General features: G+C 41.2%; 1 protein-coding gene across 1 annotated transcript; it reads left to right on the forward strand.

Annotated features, from left to right (window-relative positions):
• Positions 1-969: 969 nt before the first annotated feature.
• LOC307123500 (uncharacterized protein) lies at positions 970-21,619 on the forward strand (the record flags this gene model as incomplete). Its single annotated transcript, XM_079812048.1, has 6 exons — positions 970-1,102; positions 8,757-8,879; positions 9,089-9,223; positions 9,361-9,385; positions 9,492-9,524; positions 21,570-21,619. Exons 2-6 carry the CDS (start codon positions 8,766-8,768, stop codon positions 21,617-21,619), a joined length of 357 nt encoding a protein of 118 aa, XP_079668174.1. The 5' UTR covers positions 970-1,102; positions 8,757-8,765.
• Positions 21,620-22,008: the final 389 nt, after the last annotated feature.

Here is a 22,008-nt window from a genome sequence, read left to right on the forward strand (position 1 = left end):
GAGACGCGAACGCTAACAGTTAAAGTCAATTTCTGATTTTATTGTTGGGGTGGGGGGGCATTATTAATTATTATTAGTAATTAGTAATGCATACCACCACCACCCCCCCCCCCCCACACACACACACACAAAAAAAACACAAAAGTGAAACTCCGCCTTGTTTAGGCCTAAATGTCTCTTTTATTTTTCCTAAATGCATTTATGTGTAGCAATATTCCTTTTGAAATGTAATATGTAAAATAATAATGTATTTCTGTTTTTGCCTCTTCCATAAATGGGCAGAGATGGTCCGGGATTGCTCGGGGATGCTGTGAAAACTATAATACGGTTCTAATTAAAACTATAGTCTATATAGTAACGATTGTGTCTCTAACAAAAATATCAAAACATGGGGTAGATAAATAGTCATACAATTAAAAATGTCATAGCCTATCCTGAAAGGGCACGATACAATTTCTTTTTAATTTGAAGCTGTCTTCATTTCATGGCGTGCGGTCCATATAAGCTGCGAATTATTATTATTATTTTCCAAATAATAATAACCGCGCCTAATATGAGGAGGGAGGGAGAGGTGTCTCTCCTCATCGGACCCCCCCGAAAAAAAATCTATTTTTTTTACGATTTTTACAGTGTATGTCGGTAAACTATAGGCTGTCACACCGGTGTGCAGAAATACAGTCATAAAGTCACAACTTTACTGGCATTGTCGACATTTAAAACAATATATACTTTAAAATGCATTACAAAACAAACAATAATAATAACAATAATAATTATAATAGAAAACTATTTTAAAAATGAATAAATAAATAACCGTTCAGTGTGGTTTAGATAAACCTTTCTGTGTTCATCCGTCCTCTTTCCGTGGCTCCTCCCTCTTTTGATAATTTGCCCAATCATGGGAGAGTATTAGAAGCATTCACTGCACCGTCCCAGTCCTCCTCTACTCCTCTCACTCCTCCGCAGGGCAGTGCCGCTGAGACCGCTCTGGTTGATCTCGGGTTCTCGCGAGAGTTCGTTGACCATTAACCATTAAAACTGAACGGGCGCGCGCTCTCGTCAAATAAAAGCTGCTCGAGGACGCGCTTCTCCGCCGCTTCAGGTGAAGTTTCATTCTTTTTTCTGCTCTTTTTGACAAAGATTCCGATTAAGCGAGGAAATATATTTAGCCTAATGTAAATATAGTTTGATCCTGATTCTGAAACGTTTTTCATGATTGTCAGATTAATAAACTATATTGTAAAATAGTATTCCTGGAGGAAAGTGAAAAACACCACGTGTGACTCCTTGTTCCTAAATGCATTTAGACTCACGGGTAGGACACTTGGGATTGTATTTTCATCATAAAACCGTGTGATAATTGTAGCCAAATGCAGTTCTGAGCCAAAGGTAGGCTACATCGAAAAAGGGCAGCAAATGGAGATTCAATGTCTCTTTTTTCCCCTTAAATGCATTTATGTGTAGCAATATTCAATTTGAAATGTAATATGTAAAATGGCATTATATTTCTGTATTTGCCTGTTCCATAAATGTGTAGAGATGGTCCGGGTTTATGGTCCGTGTTTATGGTCCGGGATTTTTCGGGGATGGTCCGGGGGTTTGAAATACTGCTCAATTCATAACGGTGCGCATTATATGCAGCCCATTCTTCGAGAAAGATAAAGATAGAAATGCGCACAGGACACAAAAACTTTGCAAAAATTATATACGATCCGCCTAATCCTGGCCAAATCACAGAGATGCAGATTCGCACGGGACTAATATTATCACAGGACCGGTGTTTGGCGAAATATGGAAGGTCATTTGTGGGGGAATTTTTACTTTACATATTACAGACATGCAGAGGCGTAGCAAGCTTTTCAAAAGTGTGGGAGATGGATGTGGTTTGTTTGTTAACAATAAAAACGATGAATACAATGACAGAAGGGTACAAAAGGTATAACATACAAAATATAATATATATATATATTATACATACCTCGTTTTTTTTTAACCACGGTGTTCGGTTGGGTTCTGATGGCTAGTCACATCAGTTTTTTGCTATTCTATTCTTAGGTGACGGGGACAGAAAGAGGTTAAGGAGAAAAAAAATGCTAATTTTTTTTTATTTTAATTAAAAGACTTGAAAAACCTTACTTAAACTTAAAACTTTACTTTAAAAAAACGTGTACACATTCCTAGTGAATAGTATAATATATAATAAATATACATAAAGATTTACACTGGCAGCTCAAAGCTGTACAGCAGCATTTAAGTATTAAAATTTAATGAATAAATGTAAAAATAAAACACTACATAGACTTCACTATAAAATATACATTGATTCTTATTAAAGCTACTGTATTAATGTTTTTCAGTCAAGAACAGAGCGATTTTCTATGTCTTTTGTAGTTTTATAAAGTCAAGTCAACTTTATTTATATAGCGCTTTTAACAATGTAGATTGTTTCAAAGCAGCTTTACAGTGTTAAACAGGAAAATAAGAGTTTCCCCAGATAATACTAATCCTGTGCGGGCTCATGTTGCTTATGGCTACATTTTGAAAAGATATGGACTCCTCTAAAATCAAAGAATAGGCTATTTTATAAAATGAAGGAATGCATTTTACATTAATTACCTGTTATTATATAACCCTCCCTCCCTTTTAATTGACTTATTTTATTTATTTACTTATTTATTATTAATATGATTATTTGATGTTTAAATAATATTAATATGTTGCACGTGCACTGTTCCATGCTGAGGGCTGATTTACCACTTACTTTCTGTTGCTTCCCACGTGTGTTGTTTGATATTTGAAGATTCCCTTTTGTAAGATTTAAGTTTATTATAAATGTTTATTTTCATGCTACTCTGATCCTAATTAGTGTGACTAGATGGCCTTATGTATAACTTTAGTGCCTGTGAATTAAATGAAATATTAATAGTTGCCTTTTGCCTGATTCGGCGTTGTTGTGAAACTTAAGCTCTGTATTTTGTTCCTTTAAAAAAAATTCACAAAATAAATTGTGTATATTTTCCTAATAAAATTGTAGAAAATATTGATAACATTTCACTAATATTTTCCTAATTTTTTTTTTAACGGAAATATAAACATTTTTTAGGCTTGAATTCAGGAACCAATTGAGCTGATAAAATTAAGGAGAAAAAAGACTACCTATTTATTTTAAGAGAATTAGCTCAATTGTGCAGTTTTATTTAGAGACACCATTGTTAGTTCCCAGCATGCTTTGCATATGGCTGGAGATTGAGCATTAATGTTGGAATTAAGGGTTATTTTATGTGTTTTCAACGAAATATTCAAATCAATTTTGAACTAAATTACTGATCTAATGCCTGCATTGCACTGTATGATAATTGAAATGAGCTGATGACATGACGAAAATTCTGTTGCATTATTTTCCTGTTTAACACTGAAGCTGCTTTGAAACAATCTGCATTGTACAAAGCACTATATAAATAAAGTTGACTTGACTTGACTTTTTGAGTGAAGGGAAACATCTGTTAATGTTTAATGTTCAGTTATGTTTGACATTTGAAAGAGTTTTTGTTATGTTGAAGTTTTGACCGTTACCATTGGTCAGAAAAGCAGATCTTATGGTTAGGTTGTGGATAACTGCATGTATATTAATAATATGAAGCATGTTGCTTTGTTCAATGAAGAAAGTGCAGTTCAGTAAAGTGTGTTTCTACTTGTGCTGTGCTAGCAGAATATAGGCTATTCATTTTTACCACAACTCAAAGTCAAATATAAACAGGTCATTTCCATTCACTCTAATTTATACCTTTTTTTTAAGGTCAACTTAAAATAAAAAAGCACATTTCACTAAAAACATTAAATTACTTGTTTCAAATACTGTAATAATTTAGGTGATTTTTACATGATTTATTCAAGTCAACTTTATTTATATAGCGCTTTTAACAATGCAGATTGTTTCAAAGCACCTTTACAGTGTAATTCAGGTAGATTGCTTTAAAGAACTACAAAATATAATGTGTAATTTTGTTACCATAATTTTTTTGTAAGTAAATAGCACATGACAGTTTTTACAGTGTGTCCTAAGCCTACCGTCAGGTTCTACTCCTCACCACAACGGCAACTCCCCAAAACTCCAACTCCAACTAAATACCACAGTAATAGAACAGAGCAGGCATGAAAAATAATCTACTGCCCACTCACATGGTTTTGAAAGCTATTTATTATCCGTTTTCAGAATCTGAAGGTTAAGCGGACAGCTACAGGAAAAACTTTAACCACTGCCAGTAAAACCTCAGATTGACAGTCTAGTAATAACACGCGTGATGTAACACTTTCCACACAAGCCAGCATGAAGAAACAGTGGCTTTACTAGTTGCCATATCAAGACTATAGAGAGAGATTAAAAAATATTTGGAAGATATCACTGAACATTTATTTAAACAAAATACATTTCCTACTTAAGTACATTTTTAATCTCAATTTTTTTTGTGTTAATTTAAAACCAGACAAACCGGATATGATTGTAATCTTATATCTGTTATTTAAGAGTTGAGATAGTTCTTTAATGCTGATCTAACATCAGAAGACACGAGCCGGGGTTAATCTCAGTGGAGCAGGCTGGGCATGTTAGGTCACAATGAGTTAGATCTGTGAGATTATATTCTATACTTTTATAAACCATGGGATAAAGACTGAGAGTCAATGTTCAGAAGGTATTAATTATTATCATGTTTTGAACTATGCTGTTTAACTGTGGTTTGAGGTTTGTTTGTTGTCAACAAACTACACTGGCACGGTCAAAACTTTATTGGCATGATCGATCATTTAATTCAAATGTATTTGTATAGCGCTTTTTCACAATACACATTTACAGTATTTACCAAATATATACTTTAACACACATAACAATAACAATAAAAATGTAAACGATACTAATAAGCACGGCCGATAGTAATAATAATAATTGAAAATTATTTTTATTTTTATTTAACCTTTATTTATCCAGGTAAACTGTTTGAGAACCACTTCTCATTTACAAACATGACCTGGCGTGTATAGAAAATTATTAAAAGAAACATTCAGTGAATGGGTTTAAAACACTGTTGGGTGTGATATAGATGAAATGTTATAGAAGGCATATTCTTTTAATATTTATTGATAAACTAATTTCGAAGCTTCGAATCAATCCGACACCCGTCTCTACGGCGACACCTAGTGGTCACTTGCATGTGTTGATCTGAAATAACCTTGACAATGCTATTGGTTTTGTAACCTGTTGCCTCCTCATTGTGAATAACTATAGGGGTTTTTTTTTTGGTCATGAAAAATGAACATTAATAAAATAAATAAAGCCACAATGTGTCACATTTGTTACATAACATTTTTATTGAAAAATATTATTTGCTCTGCTGTTGAAGGACGTAGCCGACAATTTTTTTTTTTTACATATAATTTCTTCAGCCTTTGAAACAATCCTCTCACAAGGGACACTTGGTTATATATATTTTTAGCAAGTACATAGGCTACAAATGAGGGAAAATTACTGCTCTCTCTTTCCAATCAATTAATGGATCATGCATTCTGGGCAAAAACGCATCTTTGAGGTACTTTTTCACTTCTACTGTTGCATCAGCTGTATCACTGTGTATCTTCTGGGTTTCACAGATATGACAATCAAACAGTTCCCATAAAAAAGGCCTAGGTACAGGTAGAATGTTACCATCCTCTGCACCCTCCAAAATGACTGTGCCCTCAAATGGCGCATCATGATGTATTGTTGCAGAAGGCTAGCTGCCTATCACAATACACACATCTCTCTTTATTAGGTGTTTCCAAATGGAAATGCTCCCACACCACAGATGTACGGCATCTCTTACGTGGAGCCTTCATTTTTATCTATTCTATTAATATATCTATCTATATATCACCTTATCTATATCTATATAATTATATATCTCTAACTTATGCTGTGCTATCTGTCACTATCTAACTTAGCCTATATTAATGTGTCACTATATCTATCCTAATTATATGTCAATGTCTATACCTATCAGTCAATATATCTCATTTAAATCTAGCCTAAATATAATTAACCGAAGTGCACTATATATCTCTATATCACTGCTATAACAAAATCTTTCTCCTCTCACAAAAACCCATGAGGTGAAGATGGATTAACTTTTAAAGGTCCTGTTCTTCGTGATCCCATTTTTCAAACTTTAGTTAGTGTGTAATGCTGCTGTTAGAGCATAAATAATACCTGTAAAATTATAAAGCTCAAAGTTCAATGCCAAACGAGATATTTTATTTAACAGAAGTTCCCTTTCAAAGCCTACAGCGAACGGCCGGTTTGGACTACATCCCTGTACATCCTGCTTTAATGACGTCAGTAGAACAGTTTGTTGACTAACCTCCGCCCACAAGAATACGCGAAAAAGGGGGCGTGGTCTTGTTGCTCTCCCTCGTGGAGAAGAGGAAGTGTTGCGTTTGTCGCCATGTCGTCCAGACGCTGTTATTTTCATCCCGGAGTCAAATCACCTTTGTTTGGCCTTCAGGGGCTGTAGTTTGAGCACATGCATCTCCCCGTTATGGTGAGAGGCGTGACCTTTCCGGGCAACGTGCGCTAAGCTGCTGTCCAATCACAACACAGGAACCACTGGCACAATCAGAACTCGTTACGTATTTCTAAAGGAGGGACTTCATAGAACAGGGAAATCTTTCAAGCCGTTTTGAGGACAGTGGAAACAGCGGTATACAGATAAGTAAATTGTGTGAAAAATATTGTTTTTTTACACGTGAAACATGAACACATGTTATATTGCACACTGTAAACACAATCAAAGCTTCAAAAAAACACGAAAAACGGGCCCTTTAAACTTTTAAACTGTGGGGAATTATACAGATGTGTGATTTTGTGGTTTGTTCCCGCCCCTTTAATCAACGCAGTTTCGACAGAGGCGCCACCTGATGAAACACTTCAAAGCTTCATTTAGCCATAGTCACATGACATGGGTGTTTCAAATCACAGTTCGGAGCAGTGTTTCGAAACATCTGCGCTTCGGGATCTCGGCAAAGCGCAGAAACGTCAGTTTTGCGTCAGCCATCCCTAGTTTCAAGTCAAGTCTGGTTTAAAGTCTGTTCAAGTCATCATTGGATTCTGTTTATCATTTTTGTAAATAAACTCCACTTGGGTTCACTTCAACTTGCCTCCAGTGGACTTACGTTACACTTTCTCCCGACAAAATGTCCTTGAGGTGATGACTTTACATCACGTGGGCACAACAAAACTAACTGAACCAAACATGCCCCCTCCTGCTTCAATTATAGCATATATATATATATACACACTGCATTCTTCCATCTTAAAAATATATCTAAATTATGGCCAAATGCTGAAAAGTTAGTTCATGCATTCATGACCTCAAGGCTAGATTATTGTAATGCTCTACTGGGTGGTTGCCCTGCTCGCTTAATAAATAAACTCCAGCTGGTCCAAAACACAGCAGCTCGAGTTCTTACTAGAACCAGGAAGTATGACCATATTAGCCCGGTTCAGACTGGACCACTTTGGCAAATAACTTCAATTTATTGAAACACAGTTTATCTTTGGCAGTATGGTTCCTTTATGGGGGTTCTTGCTCCATGATTAATAGAACATGCGAGAGCTTTGCATTAACCCCCATGGAACCATCAGCTTGAGTGATATACAGAGGATTTTAAGACACTTAAGTAATGTCTTTAAGTGGAACAGTGGTAACATGTCGTGCAGTGAATCCTGGGATGTGTAGCTCTTCTATGAGGATGAGTGTCTCTCAGCAGTGAGGTGCATGACAGCTAGGACTTTAAGCCTTGGTAATCTGAAAAAAGAGAAGAAAACGGCAGCCAGAAGGTGGACAGTAATATGCGGATACTACAGTGGTGCACCCCGACTGAGCCTGGTTTCTCCCAAGGTTTATTTTTCTCCATTAGGGTCACCTGATGGGGTTTTAGTTTCCTTGCTACTGTCGCCTCTGGCTTGGCGTGCTCTTTTGGGGACACTAAACTTTAAACTAAATATCCAAATAAATTGAATTAGTAAACTAAATTAACTATATAAACTAAATGACTGATCTAATGCCCACATTGTCACTGTATGATAATACAGTGTTTTCTCCAGAGCGGCTGTACGGCTGAATCAAATTATGCTGCATTATTTTCCTGTTTAACACTGTGAAGCTGCTTTGAAACAATCTGCATTGTTAAAAACGCTATATAAATAAAGCTGACTTGACTTAAAATATTGTATGGCTTTTAATGAAGAATAGATAAGCCTTTCTGTGTTCATTGATCCTCTCTGACTGTATCAGTTGCTAAGTCTGCAAAAGCTACGTATTTTTCGAATTTATTTTAATTCTTATGACATCATACACCCTTTATAAAACTAAATGTTGACTCTATTGGGTTGGGTTTGGTGTCTTTACTGACTCTGTTCCTGATAATCTCAAAGTGGCTTATGAAGCCTTCACTGGATGCTTCTGTACTGAACAATTCTCTGCTTTACCATTTGTCTCTAAGGTTTTGGGGAAAAATTGTGTCTGGTCAACTTAAGTCAGCGTTTGAAACTGTTAACCACTCCACAAATTTGATTATTTGATTATTTTACATTTATTATACACACCTCTGAAAAATACAGGCGTGACCTCATAGATTTAACTGTGACTTCATCAGATTTTTCAATAATTTTAAAATGTGTACTGTAAAAAACTGCTTCTTTATCAAAGAATTTTCTCTGTTTTCAGTGCTGAATCATGGACATCATAAATGTGACGTGTGCAGAGATTCAGACTGAATACGGGTTTGAGTTCAGAGTGCCTTCTGACAGATTTACAGATTCAGACTGTGAGCAGAGCTGGTACTCAAAGGTGACTGTGTGTTTCTGTCAGACTACATGATTACACACACACATTATATGAATGTCTTGTGTTTCATTTCATCAGGATGATTGTCTGTTAGCAGATCCATCAGATCCTGAAACACTGATTTCTCCTGTTATTTCTGTCTCATCTGATCATCTCGTCTCTTCTCTCACACACACACACACACACGATCTGATTCTCTTGTGTTTGTTCAGGACGGGCGTCTGTTAGCAGATCCATCAGATCCTGAAACACTGATTGCTCCTGTTATTAATGTCTCATCTGATCATCTCATCACTTCTCACTGCCTTGATGAACTTCGTCATGAGATCATCTGCGATACTTCAGGAGTAAATGATTTCTCCCGTAAAATTACTTTTATCTGTTCATTTATAGAAATGAAATGATAATGTTCTCACCTGTAAAGATAAAGGGCATCAGAAACGAGCACAATAAACTCTATAAATGCTTCACTCTTTCATTTCAGTTCAGATACGAGAGCATGTTCAGAGGTGAGAGAGACACTTCAGTCAAACACATCAGTCTGATTCAGATCCTGATTCAGATCAAACTCTGTGTTGAACTCAATCTTCTGATGATTGTGAATGTGTTTTTCAGTGAGGAATGAAACTGCAGCGACTCTAAACTCAGGTGAGTTTCAGATTATAAACGTGTGTCTAATTCACTAATAAAACACTGATTCAGATCTGATTCAGACTCAATCCAGTTTCAGCTGATATACGAGTGTCTAATTCACTAATAAACATTGATTCAGATCTAATTCAGACTCAATCCAGTTTCAGATGATAAACGAGTGTCTAATTCACTAATAAAACACTGATTCAGATCTGATTCAGACTCAATCCAGTTTCAGCTGATAAACGATTGTCTAATTCACTAATAAAACACTGATTCAGATCTGATTCAGACTCAATCCAGTTTCAGCTGATAAACGATTGTGTCTAATTCGCTAATAAAACACTGATTCAGATCTGATTCAGACTCAATCCAGTTTCAGCTGATAAACAAGTGTCTAATTCACTAATAAACACTGATTCAGATCTGATTCAGACTCAATCCAGTTTCAGCTGATAAACAAGTGTCTAATTCACTAATAAACACTGATTCAGATCTGATTCAGACTCAATCCAGTTTCAGATGATAAACAAGTGTCTAATTCACTAATAAACACTGATTCAGATCTGATTCAGACTCAATCCAGTTTCAGCTGATAAACAAGTGTCTAATTCACTAATAAAACACTGATTCAGATCTGATTCAGACTCAATCCAGTTTCAGATGATAAACGAGTGTCTAATTCACTAATAAAACACTGATTCAGATCTGATTCAGACTCAATCCAGTTTCAGATGATAAACGAGTGTCTAATTCACTAATAAAACACTGATTCAGATCTGATTCAGACTCAATCCAGTTTCAGCTGATAAACGAGTGTCTAATTCACTAATAAAACACTGATTCAGATCTGATTCAGACTCAATCCAGTTTCAGCTGATAAACGATTGTGTCTAATTCGCTAATAAAACACTGATTCAGATCTGATTCAGACTCAATCCAGTTTCAGCTGATAAACAAGTGTCTAATTCACTAATAAACACTGATTCAGATCTGATTCAGACTCAATCCAGTTTCAGCTGATAAACAAGTGTCTAATTCACTAATAAACACTGATTCAGATCTGATTCAGACTCAATCCAGTTTCAGCTGATAAACAAGTGTCTAATTCACTAATAAAACACTGATTCATATCTGATTCAGACTCAATCCAGTTTCAGCTGATAAACGATTGTGTCTAATTCACTAATAAAACACTGATTCAGACTCAAGCCAGTTTCAGCTGATAAACGAGTGTCTAATTCACTAATAAAACACTGATTCAGATCTGATTCAGACTCAGTCCAGTTTCAGATGATAAACGAGTGTCTAATTCACTAATAAAACACTGATTCAGATCTGATTCAGACTCAATCCAGTTTCAGCTGATAAATGAGTGTCTAATTCACTAATAAAACACTGATTCAGATCTGATTCAGACTCAATCCAGTTTCAGCTGATAAACAAGTGTCTAATTCACTAATAAAACACTGATTCAGATCTGATTCAGACTCAATCCAGTTTCAGCTGATAAACGAGTGTCTAATTCACTAATAAAACACTGATTCATATCTGATTCAGACTCAATCCAGTTTCAGCTGATAAACGATTGTGTCTAATTCACTAATAAAACACTGATTCAGATCTGATTCAGACTCAATCCAGTTTCAGCTGATAAACGATTGTGTCTAATTCACTAATAAAACACTGATGCTGCTGGTACACCGGCGGTGTTGTGCGAGTGCATCCTGTGATTTTCGCTCAGTGCAGTCATCAAACTGTATATTCAAATATCCTGAGCAACGGGAAGGCTAATTTACCAACTGCTGCCCAGCCACGCTTTAAGATGAAATCTCCAAGACCATACAGGGTAACTGGCTACCTGCTAATTACGATTCTACTGGCAGGTGACGTTCATTCAAATCCGGGACAAGTCTGTAAGTTGAACGAACGCCATTGTTGCTGGATACACCTGAGCTTACTGAATTACATCAAGGAAGCAACAACCGATCCGTAAGTCCAATTGCAGCTCCGCAAAATACTATTCTTAACCTGAACGGTTGCATACACAAAGAACACTTACATAGAATGATGACTAAAAGGAAGTTTGAACTCTTTCAACCAGTTAGCCACTAAAGGCTAAAGTCTTGTGGGACAAACGACTAAAACCCAAAGGTTTGCTTGGTGGACATTTGAATATAAGAAGCATTATGTCAAAGAAAATTGAAGGTTTGCTGATGGATTCGAATTTGGACTTCCTTTTCCTCTCAGAATTATGGTTAACTGGGTTATCGCCAAAGACTGTTTTTTCTGTAACTGGGTATCATGTTTTTAGGAGAGATAGAAAATTAGGGAGAGGAGGCGGTGTCCTCTTGTACGTTCGTAATCATCTCAAATGTGTGGAAGTTCATCTAAATTCAATGCTTCAAATTCAATTGTTGTTTCTATTGTTTTATCTCCTCTAATGTCTTTTACAGTGTTCGGATTATACCGACCCCTTAATTCCACAAAAACATTTTATGATAAATTGAAAGCCGTACTAAAGGAAATTGGTCCGAAAACTGAATTAATTGTTTTAGGTGATTTTAATATAAATTGGGCAGAACAAACTAAGAGACAACAATTAAAAATTATATCAGATCAGTATACTCTTACACAAATGGTCCTTGGTCCAACTAGGGTTACTCAATCAACACAAACTCAGATAGATTTAATTTTTGGTAATAAACCGAAAAGAATTACAAAATCGTATAATTTGGTAACAGGTATGTCAGACCACAACTTGACCTTAATTGTAAGAAAGTTGACAAAACAACAATTTTTATATAAACAAGAGGGCAAAAACTTATTTAATATTATACCAAAGTCCCTAGTTGGTCAATTTAAGTAGAAATTAACGCACCTAGACTGGAATGATGTTCTGAAGTCTGGTGATATAGAAAAAGCATTTAATACTATGATGGATAGAGTCAATAAGACTACAAATGAATTTTCTAAAAATGTCTCTGCCATGGTTTAATGAACATCTCCGAAAGCTAATGAAGCAGAGAGACTTAGCATTAAAGGCTGCTCTAAAATCTAAACTACCACATGATAAGAGAAAATTCTAGGATATGCGAAACAAAGTAGTGAAAGAATTAAGGCAGGCCAAAGCTGATTATTTTATTAAATTAATGATTCTAAAGGAAATAGTAAATTAATTTGGAAAAATATTGATACAATTACAAAGAAAGAGAATAAATCAGTTCAAAATTGGGTTATAAAGGACCGATCAAAATTAATTAAAAAAAACAAAACAAATAGCTACAATTTTTAATTTATTCTTTATGGATTCTGTACAGTGTCTTGCCAGAAAATTTGGTGCTATATCAGGAGTACTAGAACCTATAAACAATGAAACTCCTGTTTTCACAATTGAAAAATCTCAGAATCTCATGTAATGAATATATTTGATAATTTAAAAGGATCTAGATCCAAAGATGTCTATGATATTGATGCACATTTTTTTAAAGCTTATAAATCATCTTTTTGCAGACCTTTAACACCTGATAAATCTGTCAATAACAAACTCATATTTTCCATCTTGCTGGAAGGCAGCAGTAGTGACACTGATCTTTAAAGCTGTAACGTACTGCTCCGAGACAGAGGTTGAGAATCCAAATGCAGCTTTATTTGTAAGGGTAATCCACACTCGTAGTCAACAAATAGGCAAGGGGTCATAACATGTGATCAGTCCAATAAGGCAAACAAGGCAAGAGAGACAGGCAAACGGGTAATCCACGGAACAGGCAAGAAATCCAAAACCAAGACCAAGACAAGAAACCAGGGAAAACGCTCAGAAATGCAGTAATACAACAAACAAGACTTGGCAATGACTGACAGAATGAACTGGCTTATATAGGGTGAGCTAACTAGGAAATGGGGTGCAGGTGGATGTAATCAATGGGTGTTGAAGAGTCCGGGCAAAGGATTATGGGTGATGTAGTCCTTGATGGAGTGACAGTCTGGAGTGGAGTGCCCTCAGGTGGTTCTCATGGGCACTCACACAGGACGAATTGTGACATAGCCCCCCTCCTAAGGAGTGGCTTCCAGACACTCCTATAATAATAATCCCGGAGGGAGGTGGAGCGGAGGCAGACACGGGGGTGGGATGGAGGGCCAGGCCCATGGAGCGGAAGAGGGCCTGGAGACCGAGCAGAAGACCAGGAAGGAGCAGGCTGAACAGATGACCAGGGTGGTGCAGGCCAGACAGATGACCAGGGTGGCGTAGGCGGGACAGATGACCAGGCTGGCGTAGGCAGAGCAGGCAGCCAGGGTGGAGCAGACGACCACCAAAGCAGCACAGACGGTCTTGAAGCCCCCCACGGTGGAGCAGACGACCACCACATCAGCGCAGACGAGGTTGAAGACCCCCACGACGGAGCAGAAGACCACCACATCAGCGCAGACGAGGTTGAAGACCCCCACGGCAGAGCAGACGACCACCACAGCAGCGCAGATGAGGTTGAAGACCCCCACAGTGGAGCAGACGACCACCACAGCAGCGCAGATGAGGTTGAAGACCACCACGGCGGAGCAGAAGACCACCACAGCAGCACAGACGAGGTTGAAGACCCCCACGGCGGAGCAGACGACCACCACAGCAGCGCAGGCGAGGTTGAAGACCCCCACGACGGAGCAGAAGACCACCACATCAGCGCAGACGAGGTTGAAGACCCCCACGGCAGAGCAGACGACCGCCACAGCAGCGCAGATGAGGTTGAAGACCCCCACGGTGGAGCAGACGACCACCACAGCAGCGCAGATGAGGTTGAAGACCACCACGGCGGAGCAGAAGACCACCACGGCGGAGCAGAAGACCACCACAGCAGCACAGACGAGGTTGAAGACCCCCACGGCGGAGCAGACGACCACCACAGCAGCGCAGGCGGTCTTGAAGACCCCCACGGCGGAGCAGACGACCACCACAGCAGTGCAGGTGAGGTTGAAGACCCCCACGGCGGAGCAGACGACCACCACAGCAGCGGAGACGGGTTTGAATACCCCCACGGCGGAGCAGATGACCACCACAGCAGTGCAGGTGAGGTTGAAGACCCCCACGGCGGAGCAGACGACCACCACAGCAGCGGAGACGGGTTTGAATACCCCCACGGCGGAGCAGATGACCACCACAGCAGCGCAGATGAGGTTGAAGACCCCCACGGTGGAGCAGACGACCACCACAGCAGCGCAGGCGGTCTTGAAGACCCCCACGGTGGAGCAGACGACCACCACAGCAGCGGAGACTGGTTTGAATACCCCCACGGCGGAGCAGATGACCACCACAGCAGCACAGATGAGGTTGAAGACCCCCACAGCGGAGCAGACGACCACCACAGCAGCGCAGATGAGGTTGAAGACCCCCACGGTGGAGCAGAAGACCACCACAGCAGCACAGACGAGGTTGAAGACCCCCACGGCGGAGCAGACGACCACCACAGCAGCGGAGACGGGTTTGAATACCCCCACGGCGGAGCAGATGACCACCACATCAGCGCAGACGAGGTTGAAGACCCCCACGGCAGAGCAGACGACCACCACAGCAGCGCAGACGAGGTTGAAGACCCCCACGGCGGAGCAGAAGACCACCACAGCAGCACAGACGAGGTTGAAGACCCCCACGGTGGAGCAGACGACCACCACAGCAGCGCAGGCGGTCTTGAAGACCCCCACGGAGGAGCAGACGACCACCACAGCAGCGCAGGTGAGGTTGAAGACCCCCACGGCGGAGCAGACGACCACCACAGCAGTGCAGGTGAGATTGAAGACCCCCACGGCGGAGCAGACGACCACCACAGCAGCGGAGACGGGTTTGAATACCCCCACGGCGGAGCAGATGACCACCACAGCAGCGCAGATGAGGTTGAAGACCCCCACGGCGGAGCAGACGACAACCACAGCAGCGCAGATGAGGTTGAAGACCCCCACAGCGGAGCAGACGACCACCACAGCAGCGCAGATGAGGTTGAAGACCCCCACGGCGGAGCAGAAGACCACCACAGCAGCACAGACGAGGTTGAAGACCCCCACGGCGGAGCAGACGACCACCACAGCAGCGCAGGCGGTCTTGAAGACCCCCATGGCGGAGCAGACGACCACCACAGCAGTGCAGGTGAGGTTGAAGACCCCCACGGCGGAGCAGACGACCACCACAGCAGCGGAGACGGGTTTGAATACCCCCACGGCGGAGCAGATGACCACCACAGCAGCGGAGACTGGGTTGAAGACCTCCACGGCGGAGCAGTAGGTGGCACGGTCGGAGCCCTCTCTGGACTCGTGACTGGAGGCGGAGCCCTCTCTGGACTCGTGACTGGAGGCGGAGCCCTCTCTGGACTCGTGACTGGAGGCGGATCCCTCTCTGGACTCGTGACTGGAGGCGGAGCCCTCACTGGACTAAGCAGCACAGACGAGGTTGAAGACCCCCACGGTGGAGCAGACGACCACCACAGCAGCGCAGGCGGTCTTGAAGACCCCCACGGCGGAGCAGACGACCACCACAGCAGTGCAGGTGAGGTTGAAGACCCCCACGGCGGAGCAGATGACCACCACAGCAGCGGAGACGGGTTTGAATACCCCCACGGCGGAGCAGATGACCACCACAGCAGCGCAGATGAGGTTGAAGACCCCCACGGCGGAGCAGACGACCACCACAGCAGCGCAGGCGGTCTTGAAGACCCCCACGGCGGAGCAGACGACCACCACCGCAGAGGAGACGGGTTTGAATACCCCCACGGCGAGCAGATGACCACCACAGCAGCGCAGATGAGGTTGAAGACCCCCACGGCGGAGCAGACGACCACCACAGCAGCGCAGATGAGGTTGAAGACCCCCACGGCGGAGCAGAAGACCACCACAGCAGCACAGACGAGGTTGAAGACCCCCACGGCGGAGCAGACGACCACCACAGCAGAGGAGACGGGTTTGAATACCCCCACGGCGAGCAGATGACCACCACAGCAGCGCAGATGAGGTTGAAGACCCCCACGGCGGAGCAGACGACCACCACAGCAGGGCAGGCGGTCTTGAAGACCCCCACGGCGGAGCAGACGACCACCACAGCAGTGCAGGTGAGGTTGAAGACCCCCACGGCGGAGCAGACGACCACCACAGCAGTGCAGGTGAGGTTGAAGACCCCCACGGCGGAGCAGACGACCACCACCGCAGAGGAGACGGGTTTGAATACCCCCACGGCGAGCAGATGACCACCACAGCAGCGCAGATGAGGTTGAAGACCCCCACAGCGGAGCAGACGACCACCACAGCAGCGCAGATGAGGTTGAAGACCCCCACGGCGGAGCAGAAGACCACCACAGCAGCACAGACGAGGTTGAAGACCCCCACGGCGGAGCAGACGACCACCACAGCAGCGCAGGCGGTCTTGAAGACCCCCACGGCGGAGCAGACGACCACCACAGCAGTGCAGGTGAGGTTGAAGACCCCCACGGCGGAGCAGACGACCACCACAGCAGCGGAGACGGGTTTGAATACCCCCACGGCGGAGCAGATGACCACCACAGCAGACTGGAGGCGGAGCCCTCACTGGACTCGGGACACGGAGGCGGAGCCCTCACTGGACTCGGGACACGGGCCGGAGCCCTCACTGGACGCTGGTCAGTGGCCGGAGCCATCTCTGGACGCTGGTCAGTGGCCGGAGCCATCTCTGGACGCTGGTCAGTGGCCGGAGCCATCTCTGGACGCTGGTCAGTGGCCGGAGCCATCTCTGGACGCTGGTCAGTGGCCGGAGCCATCTCTGGACGCTGGTCAGTGGCCGGAGCCATCTCTGGACGCTGGTCAGTGGCCGGAGCCATCTCTGGACGCTGGTCAGTGGCCGGAGCCATCTCTGGACGCTGGTCAGTGGCGGGAGCCATCTCTGGACGCTGGTCAGTGGCTGGAGCCATCTCTGGACGCTGGTCAGTGGCTGGAGCCATCTCTGGACGCAGGTCAGTGGCTGGAGCCATCTCTGGACGCTGGTCAGTGGCTGGAGCCATCTCTGGACGCTGGTCAGTGGCTGGAGCCATCTCTGGACGCTGGTCAGTGGCTGGAGCCATCTCTGGACGCTGGTCAGTGGCTGGAGCCATCTCTGGACGCTGGTCAGTGGCTGGAGCCATCTCTGGACGCTGGTCAGTGGCTGGAGCCATCTCTGGACGTTGACTGGAGATGAAGAAGAAACCCTGATGCAAGAAACCCTGGACATGGACAGGAGATGTCGCTGAACCCTGGACATAGACAGGAGATGTCGCTGGATCCTGGACAGCAGCCACGACAGGACGAGACTCTGGAATGGCGGCCATTTTGCACAAAGACAAATGCATAGCAGATGCAGTGGGTTTGTCACTATCCTCCTCCATGATACCCACTTTAAAAGCAGAACCGCTCAGTTGCAATGCAATGTCAATATACGTCTTTAGAGACCAATTAGGATCATGCAAAGGCATGATTGAACTGAGCGGCTCAGATAGTCCTCCTCTGAAAAATATCATGAGACATACCTCGTCCTTTGAAGTCAAATGTGCCAGCTCAACGAAGTCCTCTACATAGTCCTCGATAGGACGATCTCCTTGACGGAGACACAAGATTTTTGCTGCTGGATTCATGGTGTCCAAGTCTTCTGTAACGTACTGCTCCGAGACTAGGAAATGGGGTGCAGGTGGATGTAATCAATGGGTGTTGAAGAGTCCGGGCAAAGGATTATGGGTGATGTAGTCCTTGATGGAGTGACAGTCTGGAGTGGAGTGCCCTCAGGTGGTTCTCATGGGCACTCACACAGGACGAATTGTGACAAAAGCAGGTGATAGGACTCTTTCATCAAATTATAGACCCATAAGTATCCTTCCAATAGCATCAAAAATTGTTTGTGACCAACTAGTTTCTTATTTAAATGAAAGTAAAGTGAATTTACACCCAATAAAATTTGGTTTTCGAAAGAATCATTCTACCGAAACGGCTAATTGTTTTTTTGTTGAACAAATTAAAAGTCAACTTGATAAAGGTGGTGTTGTTGGAGCTGTGTTTTTTTGATCTTGCAAAGGCATTTGACACAGTTAATCATAACTGTTTAATCTCCAAACTTCACAATTTTAATTTCTCTGCTACTGCTTTGACCTGGATGAAATCATACTTGACTGATAGGATACAATGTACTAGAGTGGCTGATAAGTGCTCTTATTTTGCTAACTGTATTACAGGGGTCCCTCGAGGGTCTATTTTAGGACCTATTTTATTTAGTATTTATATTAATGATCTCCCTCAAGTATGTCCCGGTGTTAACATTTTAATGTATGCAGATGACACAGTGCTTTTTACCCATGCAAGAACTAAAGAACTGGCTGCAAGCAAACTGACATTTGCAATGACAAAAGTCTTGGACTGGCTAAATAAATCTCGCTTGTCTCTTAATGTAAGCAAGACAGTTTGCATGTATTTCACTGCATGAAAACACAATACGGTGAACCCAGATATTGTGTTTAATGGTGAAGCAATTAAATCGGTGACACGTCAAATATTTAGGAATAATACTTGACCAACACATGTATTTTAAAAAGAAAGTAAGAAGAGTTATAAATGATGTTAAATTTAATTTAAATAATTTTAAAAACATCAGGCACCAGCTGACTCAATCAGCTGCACTACTTTTTGTCCATACTTTGATTCTCCCTCATTTGTCGTACTCTGTGTAACAACTTGGTCACAGGCAGGTGCGACTACACTTAAACCGGTGTACTCTCTCCATAAACAAATTTTGAAAGTACTAGACAAAAAACCAAGGGACTATCATCATTGTACCATTTTGAAAAAGTAAAATTTTAAAAATTTTAATAATTTTGTATTTTACAATGATGTATGCTTGATGTACAGAATTATCCATAATCTTGCTCCTCCTCCTCTTATGGGATTCCTGGCTCATCCTGGCAGTGCCGGAAGGACTAGAGCTTCAGTGAGGGGAGATTTGGTACCACTGTTTAGAAAAACAGCCTTTGGTCAAACAGCTTTTTTGATTAGAGCAGTGAAGATATGGAATTCCTTGCCCACAGTCATCTGAAGCATTGACAGCTTCATCGTTTTTAAAATTAAGCTAAAGCACTGGCTACTTTTAGAACAAATTTGCATCCATTAATGACTGTTGTAAATTCCTTGTTTTACAAATTACATAATGGATATGTAGGCTATTGTGATGTTGTATGTGTATTGTATTGTATGTTATTTTATTTGTTTACCTGCCCAGGGACAGCAGATGTAAATTAGCTGTTAGCTAACTTTGGTGCAATTACTATTAATTGTGCATTGCCCCAGTAAAAATAAACAATAAAGTAAAGTAAATCCAGTTTCAGCTGATAAACGAGTATCTAATTCACTAAAACACTGATTCAGATCTGATTCAGACTCAATCCAGTTTCAGCTGATAAACGAGTGTCTAATTCACTAATAAAACACTGATTCAGATCTGATTCAGACTCAATCCAGTTTCAGCTGATAAACGAGTATCTAATTCACTAATAAAACACTGATTCAGATCTGATTCAGACTCAATCCAGTTTCAGCTGATAAACGAGTATCTAATTCACTAATAAAACACTGATTCAGATCTGATTCAGACTCAATCCAGTTTCAGCTGATAAACGAGTGTCTAATTCACTAATAAAACACTGATTCAGATCTGATTCAGACTCAATCCAGTTTCAGCTGATAAACGAGTGTCTAATTCACTAATAAAACACTGATTCAGATCTGATTCAGACTCAATCCAGTTTCAGCTGATAAACGAGTATCTAATTCTCTAATAAAACACTGATTCAGATCTGATTCAGACTCAATCCAGTTTCAGCTGATAAACAAGTGTCTAATTCACTAATAAAACACTGATTCAGATCTGATTCAGACTCAATCCAGTTTCAGATTATAAACGAGTGTCTAATTCACTAATAAAACACTGATTCAGATCTGATTCAGACTCAATCCAGTTTCTGATGATAAACAAGTGTCTAATTCACTAATAAAACACTGATTCGGATCTGATTCAGACTCAATCCAGTTTCAGCTGATAAACGATTGTGTCTAATTCACTAATAAAACACTGATTCAGATCTGATTCAGACTCAATCCAGTTTCAGCTGATAAACGAGTGTCTAATTCACTAATAAAACTCTGATTCAGACTCAATCCAGTTTCAGATGATAAACGAGTGTATAATTCACTAATAAAACACTGATTCAGACTCAATCCAGTTTCAGCTGATAAACACGTGTCTAATTCACTAATAAAACACTGATTCAGATCTGATTCAGACTCAATCCAGTTTCAGCTGATAAACGAGTGTCTAATTCACTAATAAAACACTGATTCAGATCTGATTCAGACTCAATCCAGTTTCAGCTGATAAACGAGTATCTAATTCTCTAATAAAACACTGATTCAGATCTGATTCAGACTCAATCCAGTTTCAGCTGATAAACAAGTGTCTAATTCACTAATAAAACACTGATTCAGATCTGATTCAGACTCAATCCAGTTTCAGATTATAAACGAGTGTCTAATTCACTAATAAAACACTGATTCAGATCTGATTCAGACTCAATCCAGTTTCTGATGATAAACAAGTGTCTAATTCACTAATAAAACACTGATTCGGATCTGATTCAGACTCAATCCAGTTTCAGCTGATAAACGATTGTGTCTAATTCACTAATAAAACACTGATTCAGATCTGATTCAGACTCAATCCAGTTTCAGCTGATAAACGAGTGTCTAATTCACTAATAAAACTCTGATTCAGACTCAATCCAGTTTCAGATGATAAACGAGTGTATAATTCACTAATAAAACACTGATTCAGACTCAATCCAGTTTCAGCTGATAAACACGTGTCTAATTCACTAATAAAACACTGATTCAGATCTGATTCAGACTCAATCCAGTTTCAGCTGATAAACGATTATGTCTAATTCACTAATAAAACACTGATTCAGATCTGATTCAGACTCAATCCAATTTCAGTGTGAACAGGCTCATATTGTCTGATATTTGTGATCATTGTATGTTTTAAAGATGTTCTGGATGAAGTCTCCAGTTCTCAGGTAAAACATCAAGAGCTTTAAACTCTAATATTGATTTATCATTAGAGATCAGCTGATTTAATTGGTTCATTGATTGAGTGAATCAGCTGATTGTGTTGTGTTGTTGTTTGTGTCAATGAGCTGATTTTATATTGTATGGCTTGTATAGATCAGTTGTGGTGGCTGTTTGCTCTCTTCATCATCATCATCTTCATCTGTTTTATGCTGCGTAAAAGGATCTTCAGGTGTAAAAGGATCTTCAGGTGAGTCCAAATGTATCATTCCTAACATCGTACTTCAGTCTTTACATCTGACACTAGTCCACAAGACCTCAAGTCAACAGATTATCTTACAATTCTGCAACAGATTTCTAGAGGATGAATTTATATATATTTGTATAGATTTTGGTGTAAGAAACCAAGAGGTGAAAA

Source organism: Gobio gobio (genome assembly GCF_949357685.1).
Source record: "Gobio gobio genome assembly, chromosome: 1".
Classification (NCBI taxonomy): Eukaryota; Metazoa; Chordata; class Actinopteri; order Cypriniformes; family Gobionidae; genus Gobio; species Gobio gobio.